Genomic DNA, 23,534 nt, shown 5'->3' on the forward strand with positions numbered 1-23,534 from the left:
TACAATGAAAACCATAGCAACAATAAGCAATTGCTTATTTTTTTTTGTGAAAAGATTATTTTATGATACATTAGATAATACAACTTTTTATACAGTTGTTTAACAGTTGTATCAGGACACAATTGTCTTTGGATATAAGGTATAAAAGTAAATACAGATCAAAAAAGTGCAGGGGGAAGACCACTGCCAAAGAGTAATCTCCAAGAACTTGGCATTTTCCATGGCAAGGCAGATGCTGTAGGGTCATCACGTTGTAACTGAAGAACAAAATATTTTAATCATTCATCTTTACCACCAAATTACCTTTTAACATGTAATTATTACAAAACCCCCTTCTCTACATTGTTTTTTTTGTTTTTGTTTTTGGGTTGGTTTTTTTTGGCTCCTTTTGGTTCTGACACATTTAGCTGGGTTTTATTTTAAGAGAGAAAAAAGTAATACATTTCTATGTCTTTACATCAACTTAAGATAAATTTCTTCAAGTTTCAAATCATAAAGGTAGCCAGAAAGGCCACATGTGGACAGATTCCATCAAGTATACTGAAAGGAATATGGATTATAAAAAAGAAAACTCAGTGCTGCACGAGGATAACAATTTGTTCTAGGCAAAACCATAAATAAAAAAGACAGTTACCACCCTGGCCAGGTGGCTCAGTTGGTTAGAGCACTGTCCCATACACCAAAAGGCTGCAGGTTCGATTCCCAGTCAGGGCACATAACTAGGTTGCGGATTAGCTCCCCAGTTGGGGTGCATATGGGAGTCAACCCATCAATATTTCTCTCTCATACTGATGTTTTTCTTTCTTCTTTCTCTCTCCCTCTTCCTTCCTCCCTTCCCCCCTTTCCCTTCTCTCTAGGATCAATAAATATATTCTAGGTGAGGCTTAAAGAAAAAAATAAGAAGACAATTACTTACCATATAAAACAGCCTTATGGGACTTCTGTTATGCCTAAAGGCTAATTGACTTCCCTAGGTTATGCCTAAAGGCTAATTTCTATTATTTCATAATAGGGAAATATATTAATTATAATGCATATTCAATAACTACAGTATCGCTACAAAGCAATATCTTTTGTTTCCTTAAAAAAAAAGTCCTGAATTCCAAAAAGTACTTGTTTATTCTTGTAAGAAGCTGTCTGGTATAAATGCAACATGAACAATTAAGTACTTAAGATTTTCCTTTTTTGGAAAATAAACCTTAATGAAGCAACTGGAGACAGTATGTTGGTTAACTGCTCTCTTTTCATAAATTCAGCTAAACTAAACTTTAAGTATAGATATGTTTATACTCAACATAAGCTTTTACTTATTTGGTCTCCTTATACCGCACATAATATACAAGTTTATGAATACATAACTAGAGAAATCAGAGGCTTAAGCTGTGGGAAAACTTACATGTGGTTTGATTATTTGAAGCCATTCATTAAGATACTCAACAAGACCTAATGCATCTGGGATATTGTCTCCTTCTGAAACAAATTTCAGCAGAACTGCCACTGGGATTTCTTTGGAACAGCTACAACAAATTAAAAAAAAAAAATTAAGTATTCTCCTGATACAAGATGCTGACTCCAGTGTTATTTTTATAGTTAGGCTAATACTCCAGGTTTTAGGCAAGGAAAAAATGCCCTTCTTCCTGAGATCATGAGACCATTTATCCATCTCCCTTGGCCCCAGATATTATTCTGTTTATTGGGATAGGACTAGGAGCCGTGTAATGCCCACACTAGGCATATCCAAATTTGTGCCTCACACCAACACTACATGAAAAATGATCCTTCTTCTATCCTTGGGTATAGAACATAAGGTGTGTTCTGATCTACTTCCAAAACCTACTGTAGAAATAGCTATTTTCCAAAGCAATGCAGCAAAGAGACTGAAAGATACACCTTATTATTCCAAAGCAGTGAAGGAAAACTGTGGAATAGAATACCCTAAGGGAAAAAAACTCTTACTTCTTACACTTATTGTAAGTGATTATTATGTGCTAAGCAATGTCTGGATATTTTATGAGTCAATCGCTACAACAACCCTTAAGAAAGTTATAATTTTATTCATTTAATAAATGAATCAGTTTGGAATAATGAGAACAAGAGCAGAATACCTGGATCCAAATTCTAGCTTTGCCACTTAGCAGATATTTTGGACAAGTTACTTAATCAAGGCTTTAGTGTTCCTCATCTGTAAAAGAGGGATCATAATAGAACAGATCTCATAGGTTTTGTGAGGTTTAAAGGCAGCAGTAACGGCAAAGTGCTTAAAACAGTGCCCATAATTAATGTTAGCGATTAATTATGAGGTAACTGGGATTTATAGAGATTTCAATATAGTTAACATGCTCAAAGTTCTATATCTAGGAAGTGGCAGAGGTGGAACTTGAACCTAGGTCTTTCTGACTCCAAAACATGACTCCTATTATAGGTGCCTCAAACTAGCAACAAGACCAATGCAAAAAGCTTCCTGTTTGCCAACAAAAGCAAAGATCATTTCTAACACCCTAAATCCAAGCACCATGAGAAAAACTATGCCAAAACTTGAGAACACGTGACTGGCAGAGAGCTACAGAACTAAAAGTGAGTTGGGTTCCTAAGTCTCAGATGTACAGGGAAAGCCTACCATAGCATTTGTCTCTAAAAATTAGAAAGCAAAAGTTATCACTAATTACACCGTCTCAGTACATAGTTCTAAAATATCTTAGGGTCTCTCTGGCTTTGTATGGAAGAACTGTGAGCTGTGATGGCTCAGAAGATTCTAGTTACTAAACACTCATGCTGTAATAGCCTGAGAAATGGCTCATGCTTAGAGAAAGCTAGCCACCCTGGCTGTGCCTTCATTTTAAAGGCTGTGGCTTGACAAACGTTGGGGTATGGCCTTGAATTTATAGTGCCTTATACTACTACCTTGTAACACAAATAGTAGAGTAATAGTTTTAATACTATCCTCTGTTCCTCTCTGTAAAAAAGGAAGGTGGAGAGTGACTAATTTTATTATTTTCTGTGACATTAAAATCTAACACATTGAACTATACCCTTTATTAAATTACAAATGTACTTCTATTCCAATTAAATACAGGAGTGGGCAAAAGTAGGTTTACAGTTAGTTATTTGTATGGAAAATAATAATTAATAAATAACAGTATAAGAATAAATTCTGCACTTCACGTACTCAGAACTCTATACCTACCTTTGCCCACCCTGTATAAGGGCACATCACTGTCACCATTATTAGAATAATGTGGTCTTTTCCAGAGATCAAAATATAAATCTGTTCTAATAATGAGAAGACAAAATATGTATGTCACAAAATATTCAGCAAATACTCATAATATGTATTGAAGGAGAAGAGAAGATTCAAAATTGTATAAGCCACAGGACTTATTTCAAAAATTCTTTATTACAATGAATGTATAATTGCAATGAACATTCCACATGGGTTTGGTTATAGATGAATAAAAGGAAATTGATTTTTGTGAGAAACATCTTCAAAGAAGATGAACTCTAAAGTTATAAATGTTTTTGCAGTATCTTTCAGATACATATATTCAACTATATTTTAAAGTGGGGGAAAAATATCAAAAACCTATTAGTGATAGTTATTTCTGGGTGGTAGAATTGAGTATTTTAAGTATTCTTTCGATTATTCCACATTTTTCAAATGTTCTATAATAAATGTCTTTTATAATAGTTTTGATTAATACTGCTAACATAATATTTTCTGTTATTGTTGCTAAGTTTACAGCTAACCAGAAGGTGTCCTCTGTCTGGTCTAGAGTTCCACCCTACACATGTGAGGCTTAGAACTCAGAAAAAAACTGAGAGATCCGTAGAACTCTTCTATGTAGCTCCCACCTCTCTGGTTCTCTGCCTTGTATTTTGCAGTTGTCTCAGACTTCCAAAAGTCTGAAGTCTTATTTCCTCAACTCAGCAAGACTGCCGTACTCTACTTGGGTTCCCTCCCTTAACCTGTGTGGTCGTCCCGAATGTGTCTCTAAGCAGGAAGCTGGGATAATTACTGGACTTGATTTGCCATCTCTCAAGGATCACAGTTGTTCCATGTCAGAAAAACAATTGTTTCATTAACTCTGTCCAGTGTCCAGTTGTATACGACAGTAGGGCAAGTCTGTTATTAGTACTCTGACACAGAAGCAAAAGGATGAGACTGATTTGTAAGAACTAATTAGTTTGAAGAGACAGAATACAGTGGGAATACAAAGGGAGGGAGTAAATTCCTTGTGTAGAAAGGGAGAAATAAATAAGTACACACAGGATGTTGAGTAGACTCTTGGAACGGTAGGTTTCTGCATGAAAGACAAGAGGAAAAAAGTAGAAGGAACAAGTAAGAAAGAATGAGGCAGCTTTTAGAAAACTGTGACTGTCAGTAGTTTAGCTGCAGTACAGAGTGCGAGATGGCTAGTGTACCAAAGAACAAGCCATGCAAGGAGATCCAGGAGGCCCTTGTATGGCATATTAAGGATTATGAAACAGATTATGCACAAAGCGAGTAAAACTTATGATTACTCAGAGAGTGTTGTGATTAGTTTCAACTTTAGAAAGATAATTCTTACAATACTGCTGAGATGGGCCAGAGGGTCCCAAATGAAGGAGGCAGGGAAATCAATCAGTAGATCTTGACAGCAGTTGCTTTGGACTGAATTACATCCCTCAAAAACTCCATCGAAACCTTTACCTCCAAAGTGACGAAATCTGGAGACAGGATCTTCAGGACTTAATTAACGATAAATGAGATTATAAGGGTGGGACCCTAATCCGATGGAACTGAGGCCTTGTAAGAAGAGGTAGGGAAAGCGCTCTCTCTCTGCCTTGCGGTCATACAGCCAGAAGGTGGCCACCTGCAAATGAGGAAGAGGGCCCTCGCCAGAACCCAACCATTCTGGCACCCTGCTCTTGGCCTTCTGGACTCCAAAACTGTGAGGAAATAAATTCCTGTTAAGACCCCCAGTCTATGGTATTTTGGTATGGCCACCTAAGTACACTGACACAGCGTCTAGGCCACAAGGTGGCTTGAATGAAGCAAGATAATGATTCAAAGCTGGTGGTTTGCAGGGCAGGTGCAGCAAATAATTAGGTAGGCAGGGCTTCTAAACTGTGATAAGAGAATAGTTGAAGTGATGATATATGATATGTGATATGTGATATGATATTAATTATACAGAATAAACTATGCTGGAAAAGAATTATAAACACAAATGGACTAGGAAAAAGAAAAGAAAAGTTGAAAGAAGTGATGTTTTTAATAAGAACAGAGTAGGTGTTCAGGGAAAAGAGAAAACTGGAATGATATGGCCAGAGATAAAAAAAATAAGCTGTACTGGGGAAAAAGGTTGAAATGCCTACATCATTTCTGACAGAAAAGTCTTAAATATTTTCAGGAAGAAAGCAGAGGCATAAGTCATTATAAATAACAAGAAACAGGTTCAACTTTAAGACAAAGAATAAAGCTTACTGGGTCCCGGACCATTACTTCTGGACCCTACTGTGAAGTGGTTAAAAGTGCACTTGGGGTCAGATGTCTGTGTTTGAATCTTGGCTCTGCCACTGACTATCCATATGACTTTTTCATTCTTCTTTTTCCCTGGTTTCCTTTCTCTTTTTATTCTCTCTCCCCTGCCTCTTCTCCTACATCTCCCTCCTTTCCCTTGGACCAGTGTGTCAGGCAACGTAATAGAGTAGTAAAAGATATTGGATATGACTGCATAGAATTAAACCCCACCACTGTCACCACGGGACCTTGGTAGCTTTTAGCAGTTACTTAACCTTGCTGCTCTTCAATGATCTTATTCATAATATGTGGTTTGTACAAGTACATATTTATATGGTTTTACGAGAATTAAAAAACTTAATACATGTAAGATACACAGAACAAGTTGCATAATTTGCTATCGCCTTTACTACCACTTATATTACTATTACTACTATTGTGACTTTGTGATGCAAAAGTCATAATAATGTAGATTTTAGAGCAAACAAACCAGTAATTCTAATTTGCAATGCTAGGTTTATACTCCTGTAATTGATTTATGTAAGGAGGCAGACTTATTGGTTAAATTTGGGGACTTTTTTCCCCCTAGAGTTAGGTCTGACCAACTCTCTAAAGCCACTGCTCAGGGCACCAGAGACACACCCATCTCTCTTCACAGGAAAGTGGAGTGTAGATTACAGGAGCCCAAGAAGCAGCCGAAGCCACCCTCTAAACACCTTCTCTACCCCTTTTCATAATCACCAACTGTCTTCTATGCACTTATCAGGCATTATCAATTCTCAGCAAGGAGGAAGAGTCAAGGGGAATTAAAGAATACAGCAAAGGCCTATTGGTTAGCCTGAAACTTAGCCTCAGATATAATGAGATAGGTGGCTACGGGATAAGGCAGGTAAAAAAAGGGATAGTGTTAAGTGTCTACAAATCTGATGGTTGACTGGGGGTGGACATATAAATCAATTTAAAGGGGGACTAAAAGAAAAAAGATTTCCTAATTTCTATCTCCACTGTCACTGTTCTTTGAAATGTCTGTCATTTCTAAACACCAATGAAGAATGACTGTAGCCAAATCATTCTTAACAAATGCATAAAAATTATTATAAACCTATATTATCAGGCAACAATGTATAAAGATGTAATTTGTGATGAAAATATCTTATATGTGGGAGGGAAGTGTGTAGAAGAGTAGTTTTTATATGCAATTGAAGTAGTTAGTATTAATTCAAATTAGACTGCTGTAACATTACGATGTTATATGGAATCATCTTAGTAACCACAAAGCAAATATCTACAGAATATACACAAATAAAAATGTGAAGAGAATCAAAACATGTCAGTACAAAAAACCAGCAAGGCACAAAAGGCAGTAATGAAGGACATAAAGAACAAAAAGCTTTAAGCCATACAGAAAACAAATAGCAAAATGACAGAGTCCTTATTCATAATCATTTTTAATGCAAACAGGTTAACTTTGGCAGAATGGATAAAAACAATGTGATCCAACTATTTGCTGTCTACAAGAAATTCACTAAGATCTAAGGACACACAACTTCAAAGTGTAAAGAGAGAAAAAGATATTCCATACAAATAGTAACCAAAGCAAGCAGATGACTACACTAATATCAGACAAAACAGACTTCAAGTCAAAAACTGTTATGAGACAAAAATATATATATTGATAAAAGGGTCAACTCATCAAGAAGATTAAACAAATATAATTGAATTATACTAGAAATTAACAAAGGAAAACTGGAAAATTCACAAATATGTGGAAATTAAACAACACATTCTTGTACAATCAACGGATGAAAGAATAAATCACAAGTGATTTAGTTTAAGAACTGTTATTATATTTGCAGAAAATAAAATCACGAGAAAGTAAAAAATACTTAGAGATGAATGAAAATAAAAACACATACTAAACTTAAGAAATATAGCCAAAGCAGTACTAAAAGAGTAATTTGTAGCTGTAAATGTACATATTAAAAAAGAAATTTCTCTTATCAATAACCTAAGTTTACATCTTAGGAACTAGAAAAAGAAGAGCAAACTAAATTCAAAGCTAGCAGGAGGAAGAAAATAATACACATTAGAGAGGAGACAGATAAAACAGAGAACAGAAAAACAAGAGGAAATTCAATAAAACCAAAAGCTAATTATTTGAAAAGATAAAAAAAACTGACGAATGTGCCCTGATTGGTGTGGCTCTGTTGGTTGGAGCATCGTCCCATACACCAAAAGGTTGGGGGTTTGGTTCCCAGTCAGGGCACATAACCAGGTTGCTCTTTCAGTCCCAGGCTGATGTGTATGGGAGGCAACCAATCAATGTTTCTCTCACACATTGATGTTTCTTTCTCTTCTCCTCCCTCCCTTGCTCACTCTCAAATCAATAAACATTTTTAAAAATTGACAAATGTTTAGCTAGAATAACTGAGAATGAAAAAAAGAAGACTCAAATTACTAAAATCAGAAATGAAAGTGAAGACATTACTATTGATTTTACAGAAATGAAAGGAATTACTGAGACAGATTTTCTATTTAGAATGATAACAATGTTCTGAAAGTGAGTATAATTAATACCGCTTAATTGTACACTTAAAAATGGTTAATATTATGTATATTTTACAATTAAAAAAGATTATAGAGGTTGTATAGAATAAGTATCAGCAGCCCTAATATGCCATATATAATAGAGCATTAAATACGGTCTGTCAGGAACCTCTTCTCCTATCTTCAAATTTCAGTCTTTCCCCTGAATGTAATTTCTATTTTTAAAAATATATTTTCAAAGTTCCAATAAGTAACCCAAAACACTCCCAATTACCATTCTTTCATTTTAAAATAAAGTGCGGGAAAAAAATGAACAAACAGGCTAACAAACTCACCCTTCATCATAGAGTGTTTTTGTGATACCTCCTCCAGGTATACGGATACAAAGCTCAGAATCATGTATTTCAGGAACACATGGGCTTTTTTCCATTTCTTCCCAATTAAGGCTCTTTATTTTATTTTGAACACTTTTTTGGATGGAAGGTGTAAGTAGGTATCTAAAGGGTGTACTAGAAACAATTACATGATTAACTTTCTAAAAACTCAAAGATACAAACATCAAGGCAAAAATCAGTTTCTTTTAGCAAAAATCATCTTGTTCTTTATATAACTACTGTGCAATGCAAACACAAGTTTTAGCAGTCTATGGAAGAATAATGTAAAAAAATACTGCTCTGACTTGCTACTTATATTCTTGGGAGAGATGGTAAAGAAAAAGGAAAATTTAAACTAAGGCAAGGCCATAATGAAGATGAATCTATTTTCCAGTTGCGTTTCTTTCTGGCCACAAGTCCTATTGTGAGATTCCTAGCAATTAACTCCAGTTTTGAAGGGTACTCTTGGCTGATATTTTTCATCATGATTTTATAGGTGCATAAATGATAATGCAATAAAATAGATTATATTTCTCTTTTTTCAATACTTTGCCATATATTAAAGAACAAAATCTGACATGCCTGGGAGCTATAAGTAAAGACAACTGGATTTCTGCAGATAAAAATGGTTGAATATATGGAAATAAATAGAAGTATCAATCCAATTTTTCAAGAATTATCAACCAATAAATCTAGGTACCCCTCTTCTCTTTCTTTTCATAGCTGAGCTCCGTGATGTTGCCATGCACAATATCAACAATCAAAAAACAGTTCCAAAACCATCTGTCTTTACACCAAAGCTTTCCTTGTGCCCCAACTATAGAACTAAGATTCTACCTAATTGCGCTCCCTCCTACCTCTTGATTTTCTTTTACCTTCTTCTTTCTAAATTCCAGAGAGGAGCAGTAAGGATATATATATGGCTTTTAAAAGTTATTTCAACTTTTTAAAATTTACTTTCTTTTTTATTGAATTTATTGGGGTGAAGTTGGTTAATAAAATTATATAGGATTCAGGTCGTCATCTGTATATTGTATTGTATGTTAACCACACTAAGTCAAGTTTCCTTTCATCACTATTTACCCCCATACCCTCTTCTACCTCTCCTCAACCCCTGTCTGGTAATGACCGTACTGTTGTCTGTATCTATTAGGGTTTTTTTTTCCCTTAATCCATTCACCTTTTTTCATCTAGCCCTGCAACCCCCCTCCCCTCTGATATTTTAAATTTTTAATATATAAATCATAATACTGTAAAATTATAACAAAATTTTTTTTTAAAAGCAAAACATACCTGCAAAGCTGTAGATCATCACAATGATATGAATGACTGCTTGAAAGAACAATAACTTTGGCACAGTTACTACTTTTCACCCAGGAAAGCAGCTTTTCACAGAATGGCTTTGACTTATACTTGTATAAATTGAAAGAAAAAGAAAATCTGAAAGTTAGATCTTAGAGTATTTTAAGAGTATTGTATATAATATTTCATCAACATTTTGTGACAATATACTAAAATTATAATTATTTTTAGATACACTTACTGTCCTTAAAGTGAAGGTAAAAAAAGAAGAGCAATGAATTATCTATATCTTTACAATTAAGAAATAAATTGTGAGGAATCTAGATTTTTAAAAAAGCTCTATTTCGACTGACAAATGTCCCAGTTCTTTAATTAAGTAATCCATTATTTAAAAACTACCACATGATCATTTCTGAGATGTTCTTGCCAGAAACTTATGAACTGAATTTGATCATAAAGAAACAATTAGGTAAATTCAGAATGCTGAACATCTGGCCTTGCTTTATCAGAGGAGTCAATATTGTGAAGACTATAAAGGGAAAAGGCAGTTCTACAGTAGATACTAATTAAAAAGATGAAACAGCCACGTGCAACATGTGAACCTTGAATAGATCCAGAACTGAAAAATATCTGGAAAACAGTTAGAGAAATTTGAATATGTTGGATGATACTACTGAAAAATTCATTAAATGCTGATTTTCTTAGGTGTGGTAATGGTGTTTTGGTTGTGAAGAGTAATGTCCTTGTTCTCAAAAGATGTGCTAAAGTATTTAGGGGTGAAACACGATGTCACTAGTCTATTTTTGAATTGTGTGGCAGAAGTAAACTGTGCAGAGAGAGAGAATCAAGTAGGTGTGGCAAGATGTTAACAGCTTGGTTAATGTGGAATGTAGGTTATAAAATTATGAGGTGGCCCTGGCCAGTGTGGCTCAGTTGGCTGAAGCATCATGCTATGGACCGAAAGGCTGTGAGTTCAATTCCTGGTCAGAGTACATACCCAGGTTACGGGTTTGATTCCCAGTGGAGGCACATACAAGAAGGCAACCAATCTATGTTTTGCCCCGACTCCTTCTCTCTCTTCCCCCCATCTCTAAAAACAATGAAAAATGTCCTCTGGTAAGGATTTAAAAAAATTAAAATTATGAGGGAGAAACCTGCTTTATGGAAACTCTTTTCACAGACTGTTACTAAAATAATTATTCAATAAAATATAAAATGCAGGCAAAAATGACTAAATTTTAAAAATAGGAGTGCAGCAGAGAGTAATGGTTAGATGAGGCTGACTATGGAGTCAGGCTTCCTGGTCTAGAATGCTGGCTTCACTTCCCACACACTATATATCTCAGACAAACTGCTTAACCTTTTGGTGTTTCAGTTTTCACATTTGAAAAATGAGGATAACATTAGTACTTGCCTCATACAATTATTGTAAGGATTAAGTAGAATGATATACACATACACATACACACACATACAGTGCTTGCAACAGTCTTGGTGAGAAGTATCAATGCTCAATAAATGTTTGCTACTTTGAAATCACTGTATTTCCATATACCAAAAATTTCATTGAAACGTATTTGAACTATCTTAATTCTTGAACTTACACTGATAATAGTGTGAAAAACAAATGTGACAAATGTAAAAACATTAGCATCTCTTACTGCAAAATGATATTGTTAACTAAACAAAGTAAAGAGTGATTCTAATCTAAATATTAAAATAATCGTAACACGCCCTGGCTGGTGTGGCTCAGTGGATTGATGGCCTGCCTTTGAGCCAAAGGGTCATTGGTTCGTTTCCCAGTCAGGGCACATGCCTGGGTTGCAGGCCAGGTCCCTGGGTTGCAGGTCTACTTTCTTTTAGAAGTAGATAATAAACAGAAAATAATTTTGACTTCCAGTCAAGATGGAGGCGTAGGTAAACATGGCTCCCCTCCTCATACAACCACAGCAAAATTACAATAAAATATAGAACCATCATTACTCAGAACTATTAGAAAATTTATCTGTATGGAAGTCTGACAACTAAAGAATTAAAGAAACAACATTCATCCAAACACAAGGCACGGAAGGATTAAAGGGTGGAGAAGAGAAACTGGCTGGTCCCAAACCACATGTGGTGGATATAAAATGGAGGGATATTGCCAGAGCTAGGGACCCCAGCCCCACAGCAGCTCCCCAGCCCAGGGTTCATGTACCAGGAAGGTAAGTCCCCATAACTTCTGGCTGTAAAAATGAGTGGGGGTTGGGTCTGGAGAAGAAACTGAGGGATGCTGAAACCTCTCCTCTTAAAAGACCTTGCACCACACACCAACTTACTCAGACTCACTCCCTCTGGGCTCCAGCACCAGGTCAGCAGCTTGAAGGGCACCAGTGATATATGGGGAAGAACTAAAGTGTTTGCCATCATGGCAGAAGCTGGAAGACGGCATCCTCCTAGACGGAACTGTAGACAGCAGATACCGTACCTTTGCTGAGCTCTCCCCTCTACAGAGCCACAGTGTGGCTGCACCATAACTGAATGTCCGTCAACCTGGCTCACTCAGTAAGCCCTGACCAGATGATTACCTAATGGTATGCCCCATCCAGCTTATGACCCACCCAAGCCACTCTCCTACCCTGATAACAATAGCTTTTGCATATGAAGGGCTGGGCTAGGCACAGGCTTCAGACCTTCCTATATCCACTCAAATAAGCAACAGTTGAGCCCAGCCCCTGTACTTCTCTCTGAGTGGCCCTAGGCCCTGCACCTGCAGCAGCCATCTGTAAATCCCTTTAAAGCTTATGCCAAGGGGGCCACTGACAGAATGAGTGGAGCCTGATCTTGGCCTGCACCACCCAGGGGACAGTTACAGAACACAATGCAGCACAACCCAACCACTTCCAAAAGCCACAGAGGGAGGGAGGTGGTTGATGGCCACGGGTCAAAGCCAGTCCTACCAGCTGTCTGGACTGGGTAAATCCCTTCCATTGACTGCCAACAGCAATCAAGACTCATCTACAGGAGCACTCGGCCCACATGGAGGAAGCAATTTGAGAACACAGCTTGGAAGATACAGGAAGCTGTGCCACTGGACCCTACGGGACACCTACCACATTAGGCCATGCTACTAAGACACAGAGTCAAAGCAGCTCTACCTAATACATAGAAACAAACACAGGGAGGCTTCCAAAATGAGGAAACAAAGAAATATGGTCCAAATGAAAGGACAGAAAAAAATGCAAAAAGAACTAAACAAAATGGAGATAAGCAATCTATCAGATGCTGAGTTCACAACGTTGAGTATAAGGATGCTCAAGGAACTCAGTGGATCTCAACAGCATAAAAAAGGACCCAGGCAGAAATGAAGAATATACTAACTAAAATAAAGAACAGTTTACAGGGACTCAAAAGCTCAGCGGATGAAGACAAGAATCAAATCAATGATTTGGAACATAAGGGAAAAAAAAGACATCCAATCAGTACAACAAAAAGAAAAAAGAATCAAAAAAATTAAGGATAGTGTAAGGGGCCTCTGGGTCAACTTCAAACATTTCAATATTGCATCATAGGAATGCCAGAAGGAGAAAAGAAAAAACAAGAAATTGGAAACTTAGTTGAAAAAATAATAAATCTTTCTTAATTTGTGAAAGAAATAGACATACAAGTCCAGGAAGCACAGAGAGTTCCAAACAAGATGGATGTAAAGAGGACCACATCACAACACATCGTAACTAAAATGCCAAAGGTTAAAGACAAAGAGAGAATCTTAAAAAGCAGCAACAGAAAAGGAGGTAGTTACCTACAGAGGAGTTCCCATAAGACTGTCAGCTGATTTCTCAAAAGAAATGGCAAGCTAGATGGGATTGGCAAGTTGTATTCAAAATGCTAAAAAGCAAGGACCTACAACCTAGATTGCTCTATCCAGCAAAGCCATCATTTAGAATCAAAGGGCAGATAAAGTGCTCCGCAGACAAGGTAAAGCTAAAGGAGTTCATCATCACCAAGTCATTACTATATGAGATATTAAAGGGACTTATTTCAGAAAAGGAAGATCAAAACTATGAACATTATAATGGCAATAAATATTTAAGTATCAACAATTGAATCTAAAAAACAAACTAAGCAAACAAGCAGAACAGAAACAGAATCACAGATATGTAGAACATTGGGATGGCAGGCTGGGGAAGCATGTCTGGAAGAATGGGGGAAAGGGTGAAGGGATTAAGTACAAATTGGTAGTTATGGAATAGGCAAGGGGATGTTAAGAGCAAGTATAGGAAATGGAGTTTCCAAAGAACTTATATGCATGACCCATGGACATGAACAAAAGAGGGGGGATGGCTGGAAGCAGTAGGGGAAGGGGGGAAAAGGGGAAAAACTGGGACCACTGTAATAGCATGACTAAAAAAAAAAAACCTTTTAAAAATTGGTTTTATATTAATCAACCAGTGTTTAAGAAAATTATTCTAAACAATAGTGCATATTCTCATCCCTTTTTACAACAGAATACAATGAAAAGAATTTATCTTTAGCTTTGCCATTGTGAAGGGTCCAAATTTATCACATTAGATTAAAGGCTGATTTTCAGGACTACTGGATGATAAGTGTTTGTGCTTCATTAAATACATTCAGATTACTTCATTTACTGAGTATTTAGATTTAGTATTTAAAGTGTGAACTTATCCTCAGGGCAATTGGGGCAGTTGAAGAATTTCAAGAAGGGAAAGGAAGTACTTATATTTGTGTTTTTAAAAGATGACTACAACAAGGACCATTTCATGTCTCGCAACACTGTTGGCAGGAAACATTGGGGGTCTGGAAACAGAAAGGGAAAGAAATTGTGCTGTGGAAAGATAATTGGACATTCTTTACATGCTCTCTCCTAGGTGATAATCTCAGGCGCATTCTCCTTTTAAGAGTATCCATAGGAGAAATTTATTTCTGGCCTCCATGCCAGGAAAAGCAATGCCTCCCCTAAGCTGTTTATCTCATGGGTCTGTCACTCATAAATAATTGCATTATCCTCTTTGCTTTGGCTACTAGGAAGCCTTGCATATGTAGTAATTCCACATGCTAACTTTACTTTGGTTCCATCTCAGATACATACTTTGATTTTGCCTAGAATTCCTTTTTTATGGTATCTTTTTTATTATTTGAATTTTCATAAGGAGCATCAAATTACTTTTGAAATGGAGTGTGACAAAAGAATGATTTAAAAGTCTCAGCTTGAAACATTAAAAAAAAAGTAGATAATAAACATATATATGACATGCCAGGCAATGATGAATTGTGAGGAAAACTAGCACAGGATAAGATGACAGAAAGGGTGATCAGGGAAGGCCTTTCTGATGAGGTAACACTTAAGCAAAGACTAAAGGAAGTAAGCCACTTAGGTATTGAAAGGAAAAGTATTCCAGAAAAAAAATTAGTGTAAAGACTCTGAGACAGGTGTGCGCTTAATCTGTTTGAACAACACAGGAAAGCCAGTGTGACTGAAGCAGGGTGAGCAAAAGGGGGAAATAGGCAGCAAGCATAAAGGAATGGCTGGAGGTTAGGTTAGGTACAGCAGCTGTCCAACAGAACTCTGCAATAATGGAAATGATCTGTATGGCAAATGCTTGCCACATGTGGCAATGAAGAACTTGAAAGGTGGCTAGAATGACAGAGAAACTGGATTTTTTATTTTATTTACTTTTAATTAATGAGTCAAAATTTAAATAGTTACATGTGGCCAGTGCGAAAGCAGCGCCTGATAGGCCATGGTAAGGGCTGTGAATTCACACTGAGTAAGATGGGAAGCCACTACAGGATTTTTTGATGAGGAAAGTGATGTGATTTGGTTTAGGTTTAAAGGATCATTGATGTTGCTGTTTGCAAATAGACTATAAAGTGTTTGGGTGGGAGGGGCAGTTACGGTGTTAAGAATCGAATCTGGGGCTTAAGAGATGACAATGATTTGGTCTATAGTGGTGGCAGCTGCATGCAGAATATATTTCGATATATATATAATTTATATGTAGATGTCACTGGCTGAAACATCATACAAATGAAATAAACCTATAATATTCACATGCTTAAATCTTCTCACCAATGTTACCTGAATTGGGACTTCATAATACTCACGCTATACGTCCCAGTTCCTTTCAATATAACCATAAAATGACAGTAGCACCTCTGAAATTTTATGAGATTTTTTTCACTAGATTCAGACCTTTCTAAACTGTACACACAGTAAAAATGTCAGAAATGACTTTGGACTCCAAATTCTTAATGATACTTCATATTTTCTCATTTTATTTTACTTTAATGAATTTAAAAAGTCAAATATAACATACTAACCTTAATAAAAATGGATCTTAACTGAAGAGCCACTAGCTTCTTTGAAGGTAATGAATATACTGCAAAGACAAGAAAATGAAATAATGCAATAGTTAAAATGAAAGAGTTATAGAAATAAAATTATTAGCAACCCAAGTGCCCATTGGTAGACAAATGGATAAAAGGTTGTGGTACATATATACTATGGAATATTACTCAGCCATAAAAATGAATGAAATCTTACATTTGCAACAACATGGATGGACCTACAGGTTATTATGCTAAGTGAAATAAGTCAGACACAGAAAGACAAATACTGTATGATTTCACTTGGAATCTAAAGAGCAAAATAAACAAACAAAATAGAAACAGGGCCACAGTTAAAGAGAGCAGACTGATGGTTGCCAGAGGGGAGAAGGCTGAGGAGCGGGATGAAAAAAGTGAGGGGATTAAGAACTACAAATTGGTTGTCACAAAACAGTTCCAAGGATGTAAACTACAGCACAGGGAATATGGTTGATAATATCGTAGTAACTATGTATAGTGCCAAGTGGTTACTTGAAATACTAGGGGAACCACTTTGTAAAGTATGTGATTGATTAACCACTATGCTGTTAACGTGAAGCTAATAGAAATTAATACTGAATGTAAACTGTAGTTGAAAAATAAAATTAAAAGAGAAATAAAAATATAAAACTTAAAATTTAATTATGAGAACTTATGTATCTAAATACTTTAAAATATAGAAGATATGTGCTACATCATTTGGTTAAAGTAAACCATTTTATTTATTTATTAAAGCATTTTAAAAGTTCCTTAAAAGATATCCGTGGGCTTTATTCTATAGAGCATTCACTTCTGAAAAATTAACTATAAGAAAATATCAAAAATTATTTTTCTTTTGATGTTGATTATAAAACCAACGAAGTATTCCCTCTGAAATTTCTGGTATTATCACAAATAAAATAATTCTTAAGAATGTTTTCAGTTTCTGATATTCTCCCTTCTCCCTAGAGAATAGCAACACTCAATGGGGTTAATAGAAGAATAAAATGAAGGAGGATGTTAGCCATATAATAAAATCCCTGGAGTTAAGTACATTTGTGTTCTTTAGGAGTTTTTGAAAGATCTGAAGTAACATGCAAAAAATTTTCTGTGAGTCAACGTGTGTGCTTTTCTGGGAAAAGGATCCCTAATTTCCATAAGAGTCTACAAAGGGCCCACTTCACTGATGCCTAAAATGTTCTGTCAACTTCACCTCCAGGAATGAAAATTTCCGATATGAACCAAATGCAAAATATAGAGTCTCTAAGGACAAATGATTAGGTCACTGTGCTAAGGGGTAAGCTTTTAATTACTATAAAAGATTATTAATAACCCTAGACTTGGGCAAATCCTTTGGTGGATCATGTCTCTCTTGTTACAGGACACTTTTGGGGATTGTCTCATTGGACTGGTGTGGTGTGATTGGGGGCTTGCAACAAAAGTCTAGTAACCATCAGGTATGTTTAAGGGCAAAGGCAGCTAAAGCAGGAAGTTTAAGAATTAGGGAAAAGGGCATAAATTTAGGAAAAAGGGACTAAGGTATAGGCCACTCAAGCCTCTAATTTATCTCTAACATACACATATAGTGTAATGCAACACACCTACTGGGAAGAGGATATAGCTGTAGAAAGTGAGCAGGCTAAGCTTTAAGATGTGTTCTGCTACCTTCCATATAGCAATACTTATGTTCTCCATTAGTTTACCACCCAATTCTTTTTTGTTAAGATCCTGTTTTCCTATTCTCCCCATTTTTCTTCTGATGCAATATGAAAGCAACAGAATCTATAATGTATTCTGTCCAAAATTATTTAGCTTTTATCTAATCAAACTTTAGACCTAACTCCAGTAGCAGAAAATACAGAGATTAAAAGAACAAGCCAAATGACACTACAAGGAGTAATAAGACAATTGTAGGTGGGACATTCTATAGCAGCAGTCCTCAACCTTTTTGGCACCAGGGACTGGTTTCATGGGAGAGAATTTTTCCATGGACCCGGGGTGGGGGGAGGGAAGGCAGGAGGTGGAGCTCAGGTGGTAATGCCAGCAGCACCCATGGACCAGGAGGAGGGAGGTTGGGGACCCCTGTTCTACAGGACAGTGGGTCCAGTTTTTCCTTCAATAAATTTGTTTCATGAGGAAGGAAAAAGAGATTACTCTCAAGTAGAAGAGATTTCAAAGGCACAACAATCAGATGTACTCTGAATAGAGGTATGGGCAACTAACTTTAAAGAACATTTTGGGGTAAACTTGGCCAATCTGAACACGGATAGGGTATAGAAAGTTATTAAAAAACTGCTATTGCTAATTTTGTTAAATGTGATGGTATTTTAGCTATGTGAGAAATGTTCTTAAAAGATAAGAGATGCATATCTGGGGGTGAAATGTCATGATGTCTATAATTTATTTCAAAATACTTCATCTTAAGTGGATTCAAAAACTATATCCAATTGACTTGCTGCCAGTTTGTGTCAGTGGAAAACCAGTGGGTCCTCCACTAGAGTAAAGGTGCATTAGCAGGGTGGTATATATAGTGCTTTAGAGCCAGGTCTCAGGGGCCAGAGTGCCTTGATTAGAAGCTCAGTTTTATCAATTATTAATCATGGGACCCTAACTTCTCTGTGCAATGGTTTTCTCATCTGTAAAACTACCTGTGGATTATGTGTGATGATTAAATCAGTTAACACATGTAAATGCACATAGTGTTCAGCTTATACATAATAATAAATGATGGTTGTTGTCATTAATGGAAGTAGAGAAATTGTAGTTCTAACATATATAGTCCTTTATCCTTTAATCCTGCTGAGGTCATGGCTGATCTGAGATACAAACTATTTTTTCTTAAATATTGTTACATATATTGGGTGCAAATGTTCAAAGTCATGACTAGCTTGAATATTATGGCTAACATTACTCATGTACAAAGGCCTATGCACCCAATATATGTAACTATTTAAGAAAAGAGTTTGTATCTCTCAGATCAGAGGCAACCCCCACTGGGTTAAGTCAGTAACTAAAATTCCATCTTGTATTAACAAAGTCATCTTTCCTGCAGGAATTTCAATATTAAAATTATTTCTTGTAAGTGTACTTCATTATCACAAGCTGATGATATGGTTAATAAGACTAACAAAAAACAAAATCCGTCATTTGTCTTTCAATCCACCAATGATCTTTCATTGTCCTCTAACACCTCTTGACTTTGACCTTGACCTCAAAATGGTAAAGGAGGACTGAGAGGCCAACAGAAAAGCTGGCCATCAACAGAAGTAACTGGATGCTCCTATGTTTCACGATCAATAGCTTTTCTGTTACTCAGTACAGTACCACATTATAAACAAACAGTGGTCAGTGCAATATAAACTGTGTTCCCTGATAATTACGGAGATTTCTGACATGGGAAAGGCCTACACCTACTAACAGCATTAGGCAACTCAATCTCTCCAAGCTTCACTGATACCATATTATGGATTCTATAATAATGTGAAAGGATGACTGAAGCTTTGATGAGGTAGCATGTACTAAACACACAGGACTGAGCCCAGTGGAATTCTCTTTTCTCCTTTCCTGGTCTTACTGATGCTTACATGTGCCTGTTAGAGCAGAAAATAAAACTGAGGATAAAAAGGAAAAACCCAGGTTAAAAAAAATATATAAATCTCAAATTCTATTCAAGAACACAAGTATGATCACATCTCTCAAAGACGTTGCCATTTAGAAAAGGCTAAGAACTAAAACCAGGATATAACAGAAGTAGGATAATGTGACTGGGCCATCAATTCTGCACAAAGTTGGCACCAAGCAAATGTATGCTACAAAGCAGTGGCTAACAGAATCTATTTCTAATTTAAAACAACTCTACCTTAGAGTAGAATAACATATGCTAAAGTTTTACATACCTTCAGCATTTATACTGAGTTCTGTTGAATTTTCTTCTGATGTTGCATATGGATTGTTTCCAACCATTGGCACAAGACAATCAGTATAGAAGTAACCAATCTTAGACATATTCAGTGTAGAAATAATTAGATCTATTGCAAGCTGGCCAACGTTTCCAACGGACACTGCTGGCTGAAGTCATTAAAAAAATATTCATTAAAGCATCAAGGTTAGCAACACTTTTTAAAAGTATTTTTAAACTTCATTTAAAGAGAGGGAGGCAAAGAAGAGGAGAGGAAGGAAGTGGGAGGGGGAAGGAAGAAGGGAGGAAAGGAAGCAAGAAGGGGGAGGGGGAAGGGAGGGGGAGGGGGGGAGGGAGAGAGAGAGAGAGAGAGAGAGAGAGAGAGAGAGAGAGAGAGAGAGCGCGCGCGCGCGCGCGCGAGCGCGCGTGCGCGCCCAATTTTTGTAGTTCCACTTCTCTACGTATTCATTGGTTGGTTCTTGTACGTGCCCTAACCAGGATCAAACACGCAACTGCGGCGTACTGGGAGGACACTCTAACCAACTGAGTGGCCTGGCCAGGGCCCATTAGCAGCACTTTTAGAAGTTTAGACAAGACAATAATCACAGCACTAGTACTTAATGTTTCTGCTCAGATGCATCACGGCTACATACATACTCTTTCATTAACTGCAACTGAGGTGTCAGTAGGGGGCCTCCTCCTCCTCCTTTGAGACTATTGATTTAACACTTACTGAACACCTACTTTATGTCAATCACTTCTAGGCACTGGGAATGCAATAAAACAAATCAATAAAAGCTCCTGCCCTGATGGAGGTTCCATTGTAGTGGGAAAGTAGTTTACCTGTAATAAAATATAGAATATACAGTAGTAAGTGCTAGGGACAAAAATTAAGTGATTGCGAGTTTGTGTATGTTTATTTGGCTGCAATTTTGAGTAAGTTGGTAAAGGAAAGAATCACCTCAAGTAACAAGAAACTACAAACGTGAAAGAGGTGAGGAAGAAAGCCACATAAAGACCGGGGAAAGAACATTTCAGGCAGTGGGAAAGCAAGTAAAAAGGCTGTGAGGTATGAGCAAGAATGCTGTTAGGTCTTCTGTTTGCTTTGTTGGTGCCTGAAAGTTGGAGTGAGCTCATTTTCACACTAACACTGCCCACGTAACTTATCCCCATGACAGCAAATAGTCCAACTGCCAAATCTCTAGCTGCAGCCTGCTATGCTGGAGTTCATGCATACTTAGATGATCTCCATGGGCCTAATGGATATCTCCCCATGGTTATGGTACAGGTAACTCACATTCAACATGTAAAGTATTAAACTTTTGCCCAACCTTGCTCCCATATTTTGTATTTCAGAAAAGAGCAACAATTATTGAGAGTTACTTAAACCAGGAAACTTCTTCCCTTTTCTTTACCAACCACATCTAATACACAACTTTCACTGATCCTTTTTTTTTTGTCGTCATATTTTTCTGCATTCTTCATAGTTGTCTCTCACTTTTCATTGCTGTCATTTATTAATCCTCTGGTTATCTCCCATAATTCCCTTTCCTCTTCTCAAAGATTTTGCTACTTTGGCTAGACCCTCACTCCTGTATCATCCATCTTTTCCTCACTACTTAATTCTTCCCATCAGCATATATGTATGCTCTAATAGCTTTCCTTATAAATAACCCCACTTTGATCCCACATAGGCCCCTAACTACTATCTCCCTTCTAGGGTGTCCCTCCACAACCCAAATTCCCTGTGGTTGTCCATTAAAACATTAACAGGAATTTTTTTTGTGAATTAATGAACAAATACATATATATATATATATATGTCTACCTCTTCACCCATTTATTCAATCCACTCTAATATGACTTCCCTCTTCACCACCCCACTGATAAATCTGTCAAGGTTACCACCAATAATCTTCCTGACATTACTTTCTCTATAAAGCTTTCTTTTTTCTGCCAGGTAGCTCCTGCAAAGACACTTTTCCCTTTTGTGATTAATATTTTTCAGGAAGTTACTTTGAAATTATGTAAAATTTCCTCCCTCAGAACACTATCACACACTATTTTAGCATTTATTGATATTTCTTGCATCCATTATGATGAAAACTGTCAAAAAGTTATTTTTCTATTACCATTACTTGACACATAACATTGTATTAGTTTTACATACACAACAATGATTGATATATACATACAGGGGTGGGCAAAAGTAGGGCTACAACTGTAATTCAAATAAATAATACAATAATAAATAATAATACAAGAATAAACTGTTAAGTGTACTCACAGCTGTAAATCTTTTGCCCACACCGTATATTGTGAAATGATTACCAAATACGTTTAAAGATCCATCGCCAGTTACAATTTTCTTCCTCATGAAGAGAACTACTTAATATTTACTCTTAGCAACCTTCAAATATACACTGTAGTACTGGTAACTATAGTTACCATGCTGTACATTACACCCCCAGGACTGACTTATAACTGAAGGTCTGTACCTTTTGACTACCTTCACGCCACCCACCCCGCCATGTTCCCTGCAGCTATGAGTTTGGCGGGGTTTCTTTCTTTTTCTTTTCTTTTTTTTTTTTTTAAGATTCCACATATGAAGTTTCTCCTAACAGGTCCTTGTATCCCTCCCCCTCCAAATAAATCCTAAAGCCTTTCTGTATCTTTTTAAAACTTCTGTCCTAGCATTTATTGCCTTTATTGATTTACTTGTTCCCAACTAGACTATAAAACTCCTTGAGAATTCTTATTCTTTTATTTTCACATATGCTTACTGAAACAATGAACGAACATAGGCAATTGTAAGAGCGATAAAACTCTACAGTTGCTGGCAAAAGTTGCTCTTACTACCCTAACGGGAGTTTTTTTTGGTGAATGATGATAACTTCCTTGCTTAAGAATGACTCTAAAGCTAGCTGAAAAACGATTTTCTAGAATAAAATGTAAAGAGAATGTCCTGCGAAACGTACGTACAACGTTATCTACACTACCCAAACACATTACGTTGTACAGTTAACAAAGGTTTGGTGACAGCGCAAACAAAGGTTCTACTTGAACCGCCGCCTCCACGGACAACCTTCTCCCTACATTTCATCTCAAGATGAAAACCTGAAATAGAACCAAGTACTCTCCTTCTCCCAAGGCCGGTGAATCACCCGGAATCGGGGTGACGGCACAGTAGGCGCCCTTCGAGAGACAGCAGCCCTAAGACGGGCTGTGGAGAGTACGCAAAAGCGGGGACTCACCATCAGAAAGGTGAAACCCGCGAGATCGGAGACCGATTCTCCGCAGGGAACAAACATGTTCGCACTGAGGTGGGAAGAAGGAGGTAAGAGCCGGCCCGGTAGGAACGAGGCGAGAAAGCCAAAGTCGCAAGTTCCGGCAGCGTGTGCGAACTCGAGTTCCTACAGCCTCGCGCGAGCCAGGCGCAGTGGGACCTGGAGGGCGGGGTCCTTCGAGTCCCTCGGCGTGAGGTCCTGAGGAGCCTGTCCAGCTACCTGCCGGTCCGGAGGGTAGAAAGGACCGCGAGGGAGAGCGCTATGGGGGCAGATAGGGTATC

At 37.1% G+C, this 23,534-nt stretch overlaps 1 protein-coding gene across 1 annotated transcript; it reads right to left on the reverse strand.

The window, feature by feature from the left end:
• On the reverse strand, nt 1-23,408 carry PSMG2 (proteasome assembly chaperone 2). Its single transcript, XM_054587324.1, has 7 exons — nt 23,221-23,408; nt 19,965-20,136; nt 16,045-16,103; nt 9,715-9,833; nt 8,383-8,556; nt 1,397-1,517; nt 1-257 (listed from the first exon to the last, which is right to left on the reverse strand). The coding sequence occupies exons 1-7, from the start codon at nt 23,275-23,277 to the stop codon at nt 159-161; spliced, it is 801 nt and encodes a 266-aa protein (XP_054443299.1). The 5' UTR covers nt 23,278-23,408; the 3' UTR covers nt 1-158.
• Nucleotides 23,409-23,534: the final 126 nt, after the last annotated feature.

Source organism: Pteronotus mesoamericanus, unplaced genomic scaffold, assembly GCF_021234165.1.
Source record: "Pteronotus mesoamericanus isolate MK-2021 breed Mesoamerican mustached bat unplaced genomic scaffold, CSHL_Meso_final scaffold_118, whole genome shotgun sequence".
NCBI classification, from domain to species: domain Eukaryota; kingdom Metazoa; phylum Chordata; class Mammalia; order Chiroptera; family Mormoopidae; genus Pteronotus; species Pteronotus mesoamericanus.

Bases quoted from the DNA above. Each gene is read 5' to 3' on its own strand.
- PSMG2 (XM_054587324.1), bottom strand. From the start codon at position 23,277: ATGTTTGTTCCCTGCGGAGAATCGGTCTCCGATCTCGCGGGTTTCACC. The intron at 16,104-19,964 runs GTATGTAAAACT...TTGTCTTTGCAG, and splicing joins ACTCAGTATAAATGCTGAAG to TATATTCATTACCTTCAAAG. The intron at 9,834-16,044 runs GTTAGTATGTTA...AATTTATACAAG, and splicing joins TAAGATCCATTTTTATTAAG to TATAAGTCAAAGCCATTCTG.